This window comes from Cynocephalus volans, chromosome 1, assembly GCF_027409185.1.
Source record: "Cynocephalus volans isolate mCynVol1 chromosome 1, mCynVol1.pri, whole genome shotgun sequence".
In the NCBI taxonomy this organism is placed as follows: Eukaryota; Metazoa; Chordata; class Mammalia; order Dermoptera; family Cynocephalidae; genus Cynocephalus; species Cynocephalus volans.
In genome coordinates, this window is record NC_084460.1 from 6,737,800 (window position 1) to 6,755,434 (window position 17,635).

The 17,635-nt window shown below is 47.8% G+C and overlaps 1 protein-coding gene and 1 pseudogene across 3 annotated transcripts; one reads left to right on the top strand and one right to left on the bottom strand.

The window, feature by feature from the left end:
- On the bottom strand, positions 1-16,704 carry HDHD5 (haloacid dehalogenase like hydrolase domain containing 5). Of its 3 annotated transcripts, none has more exons than XM_063106551.1 (9): positions 16,579-16,641; positions 15,689-15,743; positions 9,358-9,561; positions 8,347-8,459; positions 6,713-6,806; positions 5,301-5,334; positions 3,461-3,635; positions 1,007-1,195; positions 1-816 (listed from the first exon to the last, which is right to left on the bottom strand). In XM_063106551.1, the coding sequence occupies exons 2-9, from the start codon at positions 15,701-15,703 to the stop codon at positions 498-500; spliced, it is 1,143 nt and encodes a 380-aa protein (XP_062962621.1). In that variant the 5' UTR covers positions 15,704-15,743; positions 16,579-16,641; the 3' UTR covers positions 1-497. The 3 variants fall into 3 exon arrangements, with proteins under 3 accessions (XP_062962621.1, XP_062962612.1, XP_062962604.1); XM_063106542.1 differs by lacking the exon at positions 16,579-16,641 and adding an exon at positions 16,026-16,077; XM_063106534.1 differs by lacking the exon at positions 15,689-15,743 and having other exon boundaries at positions 16,579-16,704.
- LOC134384451 (small ribosomal subunit protein uS11-like) lies at positions 14,228-14,705 on the top strand (annotated as a pseudogene).
- Positions 16,705-17,635: the final 931 nt, after the last annotated feature.

Here is a 17,635-nt window from a genome sequence, read left to right on the forward strand (position 1 = left end):
TGGACAACATAAGGAATATTTATTATGGTTATTTTAATTAAAAAAAATAAGCTCCAAAGTCTCTGGGCAGTAAACTAGAACACGTGGAAAGCACGGGTATTAGTCACACACCAGGCTGACATGCAGCGCACTTCCTTCAAGGGACAAAAGCTTTGCAGAAACTTCCACTCTATTCCACCCTGCCTCCCTCTTTTCACAAGTCCCTACTGAAATAAAGGGTAAACTGAGGCACACAGGTAAAGGGACTGGCCTGAGGTCAGACTGCCGGGATAGGCATATAGGAACTGGGCCCAGAAAATCTCGATAGTTTCACATGAGGTGCTACCCAGAGTACATTTCTGTGGCTAGTGCCGTGTATCAGAAAAGCCATGTCTTCTGCCAAGTGACAAGCAACGTCACACCGCTGGGCAGCAGGAAGACAGAGGCAAGGAAACCAGGCCCTGACCTGATGCCCAGCAAACAAGCCCACCCCTAGCTCCATTCACTCACCGCCCTCCCTACAAAGCCCAACCCTCCTCGCGGAAAACCAGCTGCACAGCCTCGTTCACATCGTTCACAACGTGGGACGCCTTCATGAGCCCCGGATGGAAGCGGAAGTCCCGGTGCCCATGGAATGGAGGTTCCCAGCCCTGCTGTGCAGGCTCAGGGGGGCTGTACACACCGGTGCACACCAGGATGGAGACACAGCTACAGGCTGCTGAGCGCCACTGCTGCTGTAGGCCACCAGCCCCCAGTTCCTTTGCCCCATCACGCCTGGCCATCTGCAGGTACTGGTGGAACAAGTTGGCTCCGTAGACATCAGACATAGGGTTATCACTGGCAGGGGCAGCCATCCCGGAAAAGGAAAGAGGAGAAAACCCAAGTTCAGTGTTGCAAAGCAAGGAGAATGGAGAACAATTTGGGAAGGTGAAGCTGTGAATTAGACATAGGGAAACAAGAGGGGTTAGAGCAGGTAAGGGGAAGGGTAGGGCAGTGTGAAACAGAGAGGAAGCAGAGCAGAGCTCACCCCACAGCATAGAGCTTCTGGATGGGGGCGGCCCAGCCCCGCCTCTCTGCTTGCTGCCTGATCAGCTCCTCCGCATACTGGTAAGTAAGGATGCTGGGCTTGCCCATCAGGCCCTCGTATCTCAGTTCACTGCCCGTCACTTTCTGGTAAATGGTTTCCAGGCACAGCAGAAAGGTGCCGTGGCCAAACCTGCCAGAGAAGAGAGCTCAGCTGCTCAGCCGTCCCCTTCTCCAGGCTCTTCCAGGCCACCTGCCATTCTCTAAGCAGTGCTCATGTATACCAACCTTTTACTGAGGGCCCTGGTGGTGATGGAGCAAAGGTAAATTACTTCCAGTAAGAGCTTACATCTGTTGAGCACTGTTCTATCTCTGGAGACAGAATAATATCATGTTGAACTCAGAAAAACCGTATGAGACGGTGCTGTGGGTTGAATTGTGTCCCCCAAAGGTTTGTGTACTAATCTTCACTGTAACAGTGTGGAGGGTTGGAGATCCTATTATGGTAATTGAAAGGTGGGGTCTTTGAGAGGTGATTAGATTGTGAGGACTGTGCCCTTGTGAATGGACTGATCGGTTCATGGAGTAATGGGCATGGTTCTGATGGCTTTAAAAGAAGAGTGAGAAGCTTGGTGCTCTCTTGCTCAAGCAATTTGCCATGTGATAACCTGGGTTGCTGGAAGAGTTACCCCAAAGAAAAAGGCCCTCACCAGATGTGTTCCTTGGACTTTGGACTTCCCAGCCTCTGAAACTGTAAGAAATAAGTTTTACTTCTTTATAAATTATCCACTTTCAGGTATTCTGTTCTAAGCAACAGAAATGGACTAATACAGACAGATGTTATTATCTTCATTTTACAAATGAGGAAACTGAGACATAGCAAGATTAAGTAATTCGCCCAAGGTGGCAGAGCTAAGATTACAACCCAAGCAGTATGACCCCAGAAACTTAAGCTTAGATTCTGCTTTAGATCTGTAGCAGACTACTGATTGCCACTCTCTCCTTCTTTGCTAGTGTCAATTTTCAGCTGAGCACATGGCCATTAGGTGTATGAAAATACATTCCCTTGACTCCCTTGCAGCTAGTGTGACCAAGCTACAGGTAAACAGGCAACGAAAGCAAAGTGCTGGGCTACACTTATTAAGTATCCTAAAATTAGGGACAGTACTCTTCTCTTCCCTCCCATACTCCTTCCTGCCACCTGGAATGCTGATATAACGGCTGGAGTTTGGGCAGCCATTCTGGGTTACATAGTGAAGAGCTAAGGACTGCACAGGAGGAAAGAAGGTGCCTGTGTCTCTGACACGGCAAGAGCCCTCGACAGCCTACGCCAGACTTCTTTCACATGACAAAGAAAGAAACTTCTACCTTGTTTAAGACACTTTTGTTTTGGGTTTTCATCCTTTGTTGCCAAACCAAATCCTACCTGATACTGTGCTATATTTTAGTTATATTTCAGTATCATATAATTATATAAAGAATTTTTTTCAATTTTTAAATTACTGAACGAAAAATTAATCTGAAATCTGGTTTATAAACAGAAATTTGTCCCTTGCTATTCAGTTCACAGCAACATAGCAAAACCCCCCTCGCGTAATGTCAGCATACTCTAGGAATAATACTTTAGAGAAGATATCAAACCTCAGGCTACAGGAATACACTTTAAAACTGATGAGACAGAATACTATATTCCCCTGTCTCTTTGGGCTATTGAGTTATGTGACCTGAGGCAGCACTAGGCCCTGACCCCATCTGTCAGCCAATCACCCACACAGCTCCCTGCAAGTCAGGAGCAGGCTGAGAAGACTTGCGACTGGCCACACAGATCACAGACGCCCAGCAGTCCACAGCAGCTGTCAGCTGGCCTCCAGTAACGTACTGTGAGGGCCAGAACAAGGGCTGCTTGTACCTGTGCTCAAATCCAGAAAAGGACAGGACAGACGAGGTCCACATGCCTGAGCAGGGAGTGTGGGCTTGATCAATACTGTGTGCCTCTGAGATAGGCACTTATCCACTGGGCCTTAGTTCTCTGGTCTACACAACCATCAGGAACATGCTTGCTTTTACCCGTCCCTCTGTTTTCAGGATAAAAGGAAACAAAGAAGTGAAAGAACCCATGCTATAGGGGGCAGGCAAGGCAGCAAGAGTAGGTAAACAGTTTGTTTGATTAACAAGAAGAGCGTGTTTTGTTAAGATTATGAAAGGCAGAGGCAGTGTGTTGAAAGTCATCTCAATACATCTTCAGTGCTCAGTAATCTACAGTTTTAGTTTAATAAAATGTGAAGTGACCATTGAAAGCCCTCCCAGAAATCCAACTTACTGGGGCAACTACAGGGCCTGCCTAGGTGGGGTCTGACCCCTAGAGTGTCAGAGTGATGGGGAGAAACTGTATAGGACTGCCCAAGCCGCAGCTGTAAGTGGGCCATGAGGGTGAAAGCCTGGGACTGTGTGTCCTTACCTGGGCATCTTGGCCTCAGCCATCCAAAGGAGATCCATGTTGCTCGCCAGGACAGGAAGATGAGGATAGGGGGCTGCTGCCAGACCAGTCCCAGGGTTCCCATTGCTGAGGAGGACATCCATGATCAGCTGCAAGCTTGTCTCCCAGCGGACTGGCTCCCCAAGGAGAAGCACCCCTTTAAGAGCAAAGGCATGGAATGAGGGCTGCAGGGCACTCAGCCTGCCCTTTGTGGTGGGCGGGCAGGCAGAAGGCCCTCAGGCCAGCTGAGGCCAGCTGCTGTTCCCCACCCACAGGCTCTTCACCCACCATGCACTCACCCGGTCAAGGGTGTGGCTCCCTAAACCAGCCTTGAAAGAGCCACCACCCACTCGCCCTGGGTGAGCAAAGCCCAGGTCCCAGGAGGCAGCTTCCCGAGGGCTACCATTTGAACTTGTGTCCACTGGCTCTTCACAGAAGAGGGTAAAAAATAAAGGCTGCACACCTTAGCACTGGCTCCTCCTGTGGACAGAGGCTCTACCCACCACACTTTTCCCACATGCACTCAGCCACTTCTCTCTGAGCCCCAGGAGCCAGTATGGTCTCTTGGTCAAGAGAGAGGGACATGGAAGGATAGAGTCCTGAGCTCCAATCCTGACTGATAATTTTCCTGTACGATTGTGGGCAAGTGACTCAACTTCTCCAAGCCTCAGTTTCCTCAGCTACGTAACAGCAACACCTACTTAGAGTGTTGTGAGAATAGAAATGAGTTTTAATAAGTGAACACCTAACCCAGTGCTGGACACACAGGAAGCACTTAACAAATGACGGAGGCTGGTACCAGCCACAAGACCAGTGAATTGAACCAGACCACTGGTTCTCAATGGGGCAGTACCGCTCCCTAAGGAGGTGTTTCAGAAATTGCAGAATATATTTTAATTGTCACAATGACTGACACTTGGCAGGTTATGGTTGTGGGAAGGGCCAGGGATACTAGATGCTCAGGACAGTCCTGCATGATCAAAAACTGTCCGTCATCCTAATAACATGTGAATGTCTCTCCTGACATTCATGTAGGTGTTTATAATTAATTCCATTTCACATACAATCACAAAGTATTTTTTGTACAGTTTTAATAAAAACTGATTTTTCCAAAAATAAAACTATAACGTAAGTCAAGAGAAGACTGTACTTTGTTTTTTCCAACGTCATCAAGAGTTGTTCCCTATTTCGGAAAATCTTTTCACCCATGGCAAGGCTGCCCCTAATTTCTGAGTCACCAATAAAACGCATCACCCCACACCTATAACACACACTGGTCTGCATCTTTGGCTGTAACAATCACAGTGACTGTGTTCCATGCAATCACTTTTCTTCTTGGATAATTAGTACGTATTGAAACACATTACTTTCCTCTTTCTAAAAATGTTCCTTTTTATTTTTTTCCCCCTATTACAGTGAGGGCTTTATACTTAGCTAATTAACATATGCATATAGAAAAGTGATATTATCTATGAATTTCATTCAAGACAGTAAAGGGGATATTATTTTTGTTATACGAGGGGAGAATTGCGTTTATCAGAGTTGAGAAACACTGGTCTAGATTGCCTCTAGGAACCTTCCCATCCTACGATTCTCTAAGCTTATGGTTTTTCTGGAATAATAAGGTGAGTGACACGGAAGGAAAGATTAACAACAAATGTCTCAGAGGCAGAGAAAGGCAGACCAAGAGCAGGACCCGGCGTACTCATGCCGAGGCCATGCTCGCCACTCTCCCAGGCTGCAGGCACACGAAAACAGCCCGAGGGCGTGAAAGGAGACCAAAAACAAAAGACCCCACACCCAAGAAGAGGACCTCTTTTACCTTCGATGGCTGTGAAGTCATTCCTCGGCAGGGGCTGCCAAGAGACAAAGAAGAGGTCCATCAATGTGACAGTCACTCTCCACTCTTGGAGAATCACACACCGTCTCCCAGAGTGGGTGGCAGGAAAGACACATTCCACACACATCAGAGACTGTCTCAGGGTCCAGCCCAAGCCAAGGAAAAGCTGGACAGGACTGAGGAAGAAGATTCGCAAAGAAAGGGTAAAAGAGAGCGACTGGGTTGCAGAGAACTGGCTGATGAATACCACATGTGAAGGCCAGCCAGGAGGAAGGGCGGTCAGCTGTCTTTCTCCGGAGAGGACAGGACACAAGGTACAGGCAAGCAAGTGTCTCTAGAATGAGGCAGCTAAAGGTGAGGGTGAGCCTTGGAGGAAAAGGAGGCTGTCGGAGCAGGGTGGACCGTTTCTCTGTCACTTCAGAGCAGCAGTCTTCATTTTACTGGCCTCGTGGGTCTGTGCCCTTGCCAGGCCACGGTAGACCTGGCTCTGCCACCAACCAGCTATGTGACCTGCGGTAAATCACTTCCCCTGTGCGGGGCTCAGCTTCTGAGCTATCCTGAGATCTTGGACACTCTGGCTCTCCACAAATCCGCATGGTTCAAGGAGGAAGCTCTCGAGGGAGGGAGCACTCTATCCACTCGAAAAGCTCTGGAGGGAAAAGGGCTTGGGCTACGTAAATAAATAAAAGCAAGCTGTCTGTTTACAACTGCTTTTCAACAAATCTGGAGGGTGGTCTGACTTAAAATATCAGCTGGGGGATATATACACACACATAAAGTTCACACAAGGAAGAAGCAGGCTGAGGGGCACCTCAAGAGACAGGCAGCTGTACTGTACATGATCAATGAGAGGCCCAGGAACTGCTGACCAGAAGAGAGAAGAAATCAAGCCAGAGGTCTGAACAAACCAAACCCAAAAGGCACACGTGCGGATCCACACAACTGCCAGTGTCACTTTTTACAAGCCAGCTGCTTCTCGCAAGGGCAACTCTGTACCACACCTCAGCATAAAGCAGCAGCAGTGACTAATTTAACAAAGGTTAATGATTCTCCCAGGCAACACTGGGAAAGCCAGCTAGTCAAACACAAAACTATTGGAGGAGATGCCAGGGCTCTGAAAGGGGTTTCCGGCTAATTACAAACCATGCAGAAAGGACAGGGCTTGGAGTCTGTTGCTCCTCTGGGCCATTCTTACGTACCCAGGGAACAAAACCCTTGGCCAGACATGACTGTGCGACAACCAAGCACTGCAGAAGCAGGGACAAGATGCAGCTCTGAGCAGGAGGGTCACGAGCTTAGGGAGTGGAACCAACGCAGGAACAGGAGGCCAGACTGAGCACTGCGAGCCCGGGAGTGATACAGAAGGGCGCACCCCAACCCCTGCTCCCCATTACCGTGTTCTTTGGCCGCCGCTCAAGGTCCACCATGTCAAGCACAGGGAAGGCCGTCCGCAGCTCATCCACAGTAACCACATTCTGGAAGCCCAGTCTGGAGCAATGTCAGGGAAGCAAAGCTGGATAGTTCTGGGGAAGGTGCTCTTCTGAATGCTTTTTCTGAAGGTGCTTTTCTCAGATCACAAGTGAGGAGAACTAGACCCACTCCTGAGGGAACCAAGCAGAGCCACAAGGGTGGCACACACCCTGCAGGTGCTGGCAGGCAGGCTGTGATCACACAGGCGGAGTGAGACGAGCAACTCCAGGCAGCCCATCTGCAGTCACGGGGCACATTCTGCATGCCAGGTCCTATGCCAGGCACTGGCCAGGGTGCAAAGGCTTATAAGAATCTGTCCTCAAGGAGCTTACAACATGCTCAGAGCCCACCAAAAACAGTGCTGGCATTAAGTGCTGATTTCAGAAGAGACTCCTCAGGGCAGAGAGTAATGGAGAAGTTAGACTGGAACTAAAATCTTGAAGGAGGAACCCAATTCATCAAGGAAGGGGAGGCCATAGGGGGGACAAGCAGCTCCAGCCTTGTCTCCTCTGAGACCTGCCTCCACTTTCCTGTCCTCAATTCCAACTTTCAGTCTGAACTGGACATGGTTTCAGGTTACTCTCAGAATGAACTTCCCAAAAATGATGATTCCACTATGTCACCCCATCAGCATCAAAGTCTGCACTGCCTCCCCACTGCCCTGAGAAGTTCCCACTCCTTGAGTTTACTTTCAAGGTCTCCCACCCCTGGCACCTCCCTTCCTGTTCTTTTCCCACTTTATTTCATTCCAACCTCCTACCTCCCCTGCCTGGGAAACCTTAACCATCTCCTGGGGCACAGCTCCACAATGCTCTATGAAGCCACAGACAATTCCCGCACCAGGGTCATTCCCCTCTCATCAACACCTGTGACAAGGAGAACCTACACTGTGTCTAGCCCCCAATCACATGCCATCCTAAACATTCCTTTACTGCTCACAGGTGTGCTGTTCTCGCCTCCTCACGTATGAACCCCTTGATTGAGCCCCCACCCCTTAGGAACATGCAGCACAGTGCTGGGACCCAGGAAGTACTGAGCACAAGTGAATAAGCTGCTTGAGAGCAGGGACCCAGTCTTCTGCCCGCTGAGTGTACACACACCCGAAAGGCTGAGTTCACTGTGGATGCTTTGTTAATACTGGCTGATGAGCTGACTAAGCGCCCCAAGGAAGAGGGTAGACCAGTGGTTCCCAAACCCAGTTACAGAATCACCTACATAGGTGTTATTTAAAAAAAAAAAAAAGAAATACAGATTCCTGAGTTTCACCCTATACCTAGTGAATAAAGACTCTCCAGGGGTAAAGCCCAGGAGTCTATAGTATAAGTTCCCCAGAAGATTCTGATGCAATGGCATGTAGACTGGCTTGTGGAAGCCACCTTGCACAAAGACTGATGTGTTTGTGTGCTGTCCTTCCTCCACTGAGAGCCCACCATGTGTCCCATGCACCCCTGGCACCCTGTGCCCAGCACTTCTCACTATGGTCCCCACTCAGCCAAGGGGGAAAGGCCTCAGTCCTGCCCGTTCCTCCTCAGCCAGAGTAAGACGACCAGAAGGATACGCTCGGGCATTCTCCACCAGGGGCCCCTGCCCAGACACTAGCATCCGCTTCCCATGGTACTGTGAGAAGAGCTTCATGGGGCTGTGAGAGAGAATAACTTGGTCTGGATCCACCTGTAGGGACAGCCAAGAGACAGAGGGGAGCAGAAGAAGACGCAGCAGTTGAGGGAGAATAATGGGAAGGTAGGTGGCAGGTTCTTATACCAAGGGAAGGAAAAAATCCCAGAAAAATAAGGAAGAAAAAAGCCCTTTCTAGCACCCAACACTTCTAAAACTTATTCAAACTTGTGTGAGAAGAACCTATCTAGGGCCAGCCGGTTTACTTTCTTGGTTCCAAAGACTCTTTCCAAAACACTAAATTCACTTTTAACATACAAGAATGTGTCACCGCTGGGATACAGTGTGGAACTGTAAGTGGGTACGAGGGACTGCTTTTGGAAATCAGCATTCATTTGGGTGTATACATCTTATTTATGAAAAACAAGGGCTATTACTTCAGAGTCTGGTATGTGGAGTTTTAGAGAAAAGCAACTCTTGCTTTCTGGGGACTAATAATCCAAAAGACAACACCTTGAAGCCCAGAAGAAACGGATACAAAGACAGTAAACTAAAAATACATGGGCAAGATTTTTGTGCTCAACCATGCATATACATATATATATATACTGAAAAAAATTTTTTTTTAAAATTGGGAGCTGGCTGGTTAGCTCAGTTGATTAGAGCATGGTGCTGATAACACTAAGGTCCAGGGTTCTATCCCTTTCGGTCCAGCCACCAAAACAACAAACAAACAAAAAACCAATACTGATGAGGCTCTACTCATGAAGCTAGGTTGGAACTTCAAGCCACTTTTCCTGCAGGGCTGAAAGATTCCCACTGACCCAATTGGCCATAACCTCTGGCTTGTGAATACTGTACCCCAATCCAGGGAAAGGGATTTAGAGCTGGAGTGAGTGGGGGTTCCATTAGGAACCAGGTCCTGGGGTTTCTAGGCCTCTGACTGCCTCCTTACCTTGCACCCCAGCAGGGCTGACAGCTCCTGGGCTTTGCTGTGTTGTAAGATGTTCCCAGCATTTGTGACAAAAACCACGGGCACCCGCAGCTCTCCCTGGGAGTTCACCAGCCTGCGGAATGCTTCCAGGGCAGCAGGGATCACTCTGTGGCCCCGCACCAGCACGCCATCGATGTCCAACAGGAAGCCGAAGGTGGGCGGGTTCTGCACAGGGAATAAGAGAGGAGAATGACCACTGCACACGTCGTCAAGAGGCAGAAGAGGAGGAAGGAAAAAGAAACAACCCTCAACATCATCCTCAAGTCACCCAGGGCCCTGGAAAAACTATGTCAGAAAGAACAAATAAATGAAGGCATGTGATTTCTGATAGGGCAAATCCAACTTTGTTAGAACAAAGAATTACTCCTTTTTCATGCTTTTTAAAGCATATAACTATTTTCTTTAAATCTTTTTTGCATAATTAATATAAAGCAATTTTTAAACTGAAAAATAGAGAAATTCAAAGAAAACATAATCCCAGCACTTGAACATAACCAAGTAATACTTCCTTTCTGTCTTTTCCACCCATTCTTATATCTGTCTTGTAGCTACAACTACACTTTATATATGCAACTTTGTATCTTGTTCTTTTTACTTGACACATCATAAATATTTTTACTGGCTGCAATAACCATTATAATCATCTTTTAAGATTTTGTTTTATTATAACAACACATGCAAAGTTAAAAACAAAAACAAAAAAACCCTCAATTGCTATAGATGACATGAAAAATGTTTTAAAAGTTTCTTGCCTCCTTCTTCTATGTAGTCCCATTCCCTCTCTTGCATACTTTCCAGAAACCTTTTAAGGATACACAGCATATATATTATATATCTTTTATCTTTTAGCTACACACACACAAATGGAACCATGTTGTACTTCGTCCATCTTAATTTTTTTCGTTGGTATCTCTTGGCTGTCCTTCCATATCAATACATGCAGCTCTACCTCCTAAACATTTATGGTTACATAATATTCTGAGTGAATAATCCACTAACATTATGTTTCCCCTATTTGAGGCATTTAGGTTTTTCCACATTTTTGCTATGACAAATAATGCCATACAAAACCTCTTCATGAATGCTGATTTTCTTGATATTAGGGATATTTCCTTACGCCAAATTCTTAAAAGTAGGTTTAAGAAGTCAAAGAGTGCAAACACTGAAATTACACAACACCTACGAACTGTTTTCCAAAAACGTGTATCAATGTATATGGCCACTGGCAACATATTCTACCCTTACAATACTGATTTTCGCATGTAACAGTTTGTCAAAGTTTAAAAAAAATGGTAACTCATCTCAATCTGCATTTCCTGGATTCATAAAGTTGAACACTAGCTTTTTAAAAAATACATTACATTTTCTTATTTTATGAACTGCCTATAAAAAAAATACAAGATGTTTTTCAATTGTCAAAAAAAATCTAACCTAATCTGTTTGCTGTTTTTGTTTTATTGGTGCCAACTAGGCTAAGCGTTCTTACTGCAAACACCTACTCTATGCACAGGGCTCTGTCTGCAAAGAACAACCCAAAACACAGATAAACAGCACTTCAGCCCCTCCTTTTTTTTTTTTTTTTTTTTTTGGCAGCCAGTGGCTGCATGGATCCGAACCCTTGACCTTGGTATTACAAGGCTGCACTCTAATCCACTCAGATAACCAGCCAGTCCTCCAGTCCCTCGTTTCTTAGCTGGGGTGACAGAGCAAGCAGTCTAGAAAACAAACCCACTAAAACTGCAGCATTTTCATAAGTGCAAATTCTAAGTATTTAAGTACCGATGAAATAAGCAGAATTAAACAGAGGTAGTCTCTTGGAAGAGAATTTTAAGCTAGGTGATGAATGGGTCAAATATGTACATTTAGCAAAACTCCTGAGAGCCCAACTGGCACCAGACTAGACAAGCAGGAAAGACATGATCCCTGTGACACAGTCCAATGGACAAAAGTAAAAAATGGCCACAAGACGGTCTACACTGAGCACTACACTAAGAAATAAGGGGATCTGGGGGCTTATGAGAGCCTGCACCAGAGGTACCTAACCCATAGGGGAGGGGAGGATTGGCCATCACGGGTCTCCCAAGGCCAATTTAAGGAATTTGAAACAGGAAAGTGGCATCATCAGATCTGTAGTGTAAAAAAATTTTGGCTGCAGAGAGAAAAATGGATTGAATAGACCTGAAGGGAGTCAAGTTGAAAGAGACCAGCCAGGACCAACTGCAATCCAAGACAGAGAGAATGGTGGCTTTAACCCTAGTTAAAGAAAGGGACAGATCATAATTATGAGGCAGAACAGCCAGGAACTGGTAACCATTAAGATGCAGAAAAGGAGGGACGAAGGAGACACAGAGACTCTCATGACTTTTTTTTTGGCGTGGGAACCTGGGAGGATGGATGCTGGTATCATTCACAGAACCAAGGGGTACAGGAGGAGCAGCAGGTGGGAGGCTGGGCGAGGACAAAAGTCCCACTTTGGATAGTGGGATATCAGCACTATATAGAAGATACTGCAGATGAAAATTTGGAAAGTCTGTGCTCTCAAAGAACCAGAAAGAAAGAAGAGACACCAGCTAAAAACAAGGAGCAGCAGACAGTGTACGTAGGAAAATCAAGAGGGTGTGGGGTCAGGGAAGCTGAGGGAAGAATTTCTGAGTCAAGTAAAACAGGAACTGGAGGGACTATAAAGTGAGGATCCCATCTCCCCTCCACCAGGTTAGCTTGTGTGCAGCCGCCCAGGCTTAGACAATGACAGCTCTGGCACCAAGTTGGAGGTGCCAGGGACACTGGAAAAGAAGGAAGCAATTCAAACCAATGAGAAAACAGCGACGAGGGAGAAACTCACCAAGCCCCACAAGCCACGAAGGAAATGCCTAAACAAAGAATGCCTCTAACTCTGGACTCAAAGGCTGATCCTGCTGTACCCAGACCAGTAAGACTGGACCGGACACTGAGCTAGACATATAACAAAGGTACTTTTATGTATTCATTGTACCAACTGTGGTGGTGCTACAGGCTAGTGTCAGAATCCTGTCGACATCGCCAATTGTAGCACTTTTAATCCTGTTCATGATGCCAATTGTAAAGCTACACGACTACACCAGTTGTCGGGAGCTTTTACCTGCTCATAATCCTGTACCGACTGGGCCAATTGTCGAGCTAGAGCTGGGTCTGGAGCTCACAGACCCCTCAAGCCCGTTGTCCAGACTGGGTCACAAACCCTTCATATGCCAGGCTGGGTCACCAGACCCCACACACAACAGACTGGGTCACCAGACCCCTCACACGCAGGTCTATGAGCTAGGTAACTGGCAAACAAGGTTGGAAAGCATGGCTACTCTTGCAGCGGTGGCTGCCCAAGCCACTAAACTCCAGCCAAGATGGTGGCACCCCGCAGGCACACTAACTTCACCCCCACACAACCTGCCCACAAAGAATGCTGCACTACCCCCAACCTGCCCCAAGGCGAGGGGGGCTGATTAAATTATTCTACTTTCCTAACACCAACACTTTGGGGAAGTGTATAATCTCCAAATGGCATTATGTACCTAGCAAAATGTGCTAGCTCATACATGGTATTCAATACACAGTCATTGAAAAATCTGCCTGGACAAATAAGAAACTAACTTCAGAAAGAACTAGTTAAGGGTCACCCAGTTCACGAGTGCTAGGTTCAGGATTCAGCCTCAAACTGAGCCAGCAACAAAGTCAGAGCTCCTTCAGCTGCTCACTCAGCAGCATTTCAGAGCAAGCAGGGGCCCCAGGAGGTACCGGGTCCTCTTTATCAGGAATACCCTGCTTCCCCCACCTCCTTCCAGCCCCCAGCTAGGAGTTCCAGTTCTCTGTACTCATGCACTCGTGTACCCAATGACCCTCGAGGATCCCTGGAGGCCCTCCCTATTCCTCAACAAATCCCATTAAAATGGGGTCCAAACCTACGGACGTGGATAGATTTCACGGTAGCCATAAACCCCTTAACACTCTATGTGCATTTTTCCTGTGGAAAGGAACCATAGTTCTTTTTAGATCTCATCATCTTATCCTTCTCAAAGAGAAGCATTACCCAGGTCTGAAGGGATAACGGAATATGGTACGCTCTTATACCTCGCGGGTGCGCAACAAAGGTTGGCTGAATGTTGAATTACCCGAAGGATGAATGGTTAGGGAGAAACAGGGCAGACCTCTCCTTTCCCACCACCCTATCCCCTATTTGGGGACATTTAGATTTTCCCATATTTTTGCTATGACAAACAATGCTATAACGAACCTCTTCATGAATACTTATTTTCCTGACATTGGTGACTCTTAGAAGATAAGCCCCTGAAGGTAAGGACTGTGTCATTCCAGCACACAGTGTGCCTTCTTTTTGTATTATTATGGACACAGCGCATAAGTATTTGCTTATAATTTCGACACAATCAGGGAAATTTCAAAAGGCCTGGATTTTAAGTGATATTACAAAATTACTAATGTCAGGTATGATAATGGCATTGTAATTATGTTCAAAATGTCCTTATTTTCTTAGAAATAAGCATCCATAGCCCCTTCTACTTAGAACAAGAAGGTTTTCAGACAATTCAGCGACATCCTAAGGCTCCCTCCTCTATCACGAGCCCTCCTTCCCCATCCCTCGGAAAGTACACAGAGAACCAAGCACCCAGCAACATAAAAGGTGAAGGCGTGCATCAACTGTAACAAACACATCACTAAAGCAAGATGTTAATAACAGTGTGGGGGCAGTATAAGGGAACTCTGTACTGTCTGCTCGATTCTTCCATAAACCTAAACTGTTCTAAAAAGTAAAGTCTATTGAGCCTGGAGGCAACAAGCAGAAATGGCACCTCACAAGGGGAAGGAAAAGAAGGAAGGACAAGTTATCAGCCTTGGATCTCAGGTGGCCAAAGGACAGAATGTATTTGGTGTCTCCCACATCTTTGCATCCTTCAGTGATACCTTTGTCCACGTCACTTGTCTTTATGGCAAGGAGACCATCTGCAATGTGACTGGTGGGATGAAGGTGAAGGCAGACCAAGATGAATCCTCACCATATGCTGCCATGCTGCCTGCCCAGGGTGTGGCCCAGAGGTGCGAGGAGCTGGGCATCACTGCCCTACATATCAAACTCCGAGCCACAGGAGGAAAGACCCCTGGACCTCAGAGCCTCCACGCACTTGGGAATGAAGATTGGGCAAATGGAGGATGTCAACCCCATCCCCTCTGACAGAACCTGAAGGAAGAGGGTCACCATGGTTGCCACCTGTGAACAAGATTCAAATTATTGTTTTCTGTTAATGAATAGCCTTCGTGTGTAAAAAAAAAAAAAAAAAAAGTAAACTCTATTAATTTTTTAAGTGAAAGTCCCTAGAAAAAAGGAGAAAGGAACAGATTTTTTTTCCACTTTATCCTCTTCTGTATCTGTATTGATTTTTCTTCTGTATTACTTGATTTTTTTCTAACTATTCTTGGGTATTAGGACAGATCCTCTACTCAAAGTTCATTTTTGTAGCTATGATTAGATGTATGGGATTTTAATATAAGTTTGAAATGAAGAGACCACTAAGATGTTCCTTTGTGTTTCTGCTTCTTACCTAGAATTGGTTTGGTGTGGTTTCAACAGCAGGAATGATCATTACAACTCCACTATCACAACTACTTCCACACTTGAGAGAACTTACTATATGCCAGTCACTACGCAGAGAACCCTACATAAACCATCTTACCTATTCTCACACAAACACTGTATGGTAAGCAATATCCCCATTACATAGATGGGGAAACTGAAGCTTAGAAAGTTAAGTAAGTTGCCTTAAGTCAAACAGCTAATAAACAGTGCAAGCAGGATTCACTTCTAAAGCAAGTACTCTTACAAGGTCAAGGGTTCGTATCCCCTTACCAGTCAGCCGGTAGGTAAGTAAGTAAAGTCAGTAAATAAATAAGTCAATAAATAAATAAAGTTAGTACTCTTAAACTCTATGCTACACTACATCCCTTTCTTCCCTTTTTCTACTCGATCAGAAAATCACTTTGAGATATCTCAGGACCTGCAAAGACACTAGAGCCAATACAATCGTTACAAATAACTGCAATATTTCTTCATATTTATATCATTACAGTTTACAGTCCTTTTATAAATATATTCTCATTGCATACTTTCAGCTTGGCCACCTCTAGCTCTGTAACACTGGCCGAGTCACTTAACTTCTTTGCTGCTCCATATGTAAAGTAATAACAGCATAGCTGTGAAGAGCATGGACTCTAGCACCAGACTACCTGAGCTCCCGATTCTGCCACTTACCAGCTGTGTGCCCATGGGCAAGTTGCTTAACCTCTCTGTGCCTCAGTTCCTCCATCTGTAAAATGGGAATAATAATAATGGTACTTACCCAGAGTTATGAACATTATAGGAATTAATAATTGCAAGGTACTTAGAATAGTTCCTGGCACAAAGTAAGCACTAGGTGGTCGTTTAAAATAATTTACTAATTAAAAATACATTAAAAAGCTACTGCGAAGGCACTGTGTGAATGTAAAATATTATCATTATTACAGACAGAAATTGTGGATTGAGAAGACAAAGTAATTCCCCTTTAAAGAAAAGGCAAATGGCCCAAGGGAAAGTGAGGGCTGCGGACCGGAGGAGCCTGGCGGGCGTCCTGGCACAGTCTTCACCAGCTGTCTGAGCTGGAGAAGGCGCTTTTCCCCTTGTCTGCGGCTCCGGTTTCCTAACACCGGGGTCGTGCCGGCCGCAGCACCGAGCGGGGACGCCGCGCCGGCCCTCGTCCTGTCGTCCTGTCGCCCCCGCCCCGGAGCGGCTGCCGGGCGGGACCCCGGGCCTCTCTCGGACCTAGCGGGAAGTCATCAGCAAGACGTTCCCATCTGAAAATCAAAGAGGAAGAGCAGGGATCACACCCTGGCCGGAAACCCTGGAGAGGAGCTCCGACGCGCAGCCAGGGAGGCGCCGAGCACGCACGCTCGGAGCGCGCCGGTGTCGCCGGCCGCAGCAGCGCCTGAGGAGGGGCGACCGGGCGCGCGGGGACGCGGAGCCTGAAGCGAGGACGCGGCGCACGCGAGCGCGAGCCCACCGAGGCGCTTCCCAGGCCGGCGTGCGGGAGCGCCCGGCCGGCGGCCCTCCCTCTCCCAGCGCCGACCCGGGCGCCGACTCGGCCGCAACCCGGGCGTCCTCACCTGAGAGCGGCCCGCGGCGTAGCCCCTGGCGGGGCCGCGGCCTCGGAGCCCCGCAGCCGCGCGCGCCGCCCGCCCAGCGAGCCCGCGCGCCGCGCCGAGTACCGCCACCGCGCCGAGCGCCGCCATCGGCCGCCGCGCGCGCGCGCCCTGCGGGACCGCGCGCAGCCGGTGGGCCGGGCGCGCGAGGCATCTCGGGAGTTGTAGTCCCGCGCGGGCCGGGGGGCTCCGGGAGCGCTGCCCCGCGGGCCGAAGGGGCTCGGCGGCGGCGCAGAGGCGCAAGGCCCCGCCACCTCGTAGTCCGAGAGTCGGGGTGAGCAGGACAGTGCGCGCGGTTGGCACGGCCTCGGTGGGCGGGCACCTGTACTGTCTCTGCGTATCTGCAGGGACGTGCACTGCGGCTGCCTCTAACCTCAGTGACTGTGCAGGCGAGGGGCTGTGTGCAGGGAGCCTGAGCTCGATTTCACGGCGAGGCTGCGGAAGCAGAACTTTTCTTTCGATGGCGAGGTCCCCTGAGCCCCAGTCAATCAGAGTGCTCCTCGGGTGCCGGTTATTCTCTTTCAGTAAGTATTCGCGGAAGTCCTTCCGGGCGGCCTCTGTGCTAACGCCTGGGGAGACCAAATCCGAGAAATAACACCCCCAGACCCACACTTTGTAAGGAGGTTGAGACAGGACTGTAATACAAGGTAGAAAATAACTGTCCCGAGAGGCGATCAGATGACTAATGCAGCAAACACTGAGCACAACTGAGTGCTCGCACTGAGCCAGCTCCCGGGCTGGATACAGAAAGGAATAAGGAAAGAATGAACTTAGGTAATTGAGAGTTGAGAGGAAGGAGAATACTTCCTTGAAGGCTCTGAACAGAGCTGGGTCTGGCAGTTCCAGGCCATGAGAGGGAGATTCTGCTGCAGGAAGGGGAAGTTTCGTTTCCCACCATTTGGAATGTGTAGGATCCCCCTTCCAGACCCTTTAACCTGTTTCTGAATATAGTTATGCTAACAGTGGGCGAGCCCACAATTATTTAGCACCGGAAGGGAGTTGGAGGTCAGCTTGGGACTCT

What these genes read in the sequence shown, in the direction of transcription:
- HDHD5 (XM_063106534.1), bottom strand. Translation starts at nt 16,704, where the DNA reads ATGGCGGCGCTCGGCGCGGTGGCGGTACTCGGCGCGGCGCGCGGGCTC. An exon ending in CAGCCCTGCTGGGGTGCAAG is followed by an intron (nt 8,460 to 9,357) that starts GTAAGGAGGCAG and finishes CTGTCCCTACAG; the next exon opens with GTGGATCCAGACCAAGTTAT. An exon ending in AGCGGCGGCCAAAGAACACG is followed by an intron (nt 5,335 to 6,712) that starts GTAATGGGGAGC and finishes GTCTCTTGGCAG; the next exon opens with CCCCTGCCGAGGAATGACTT.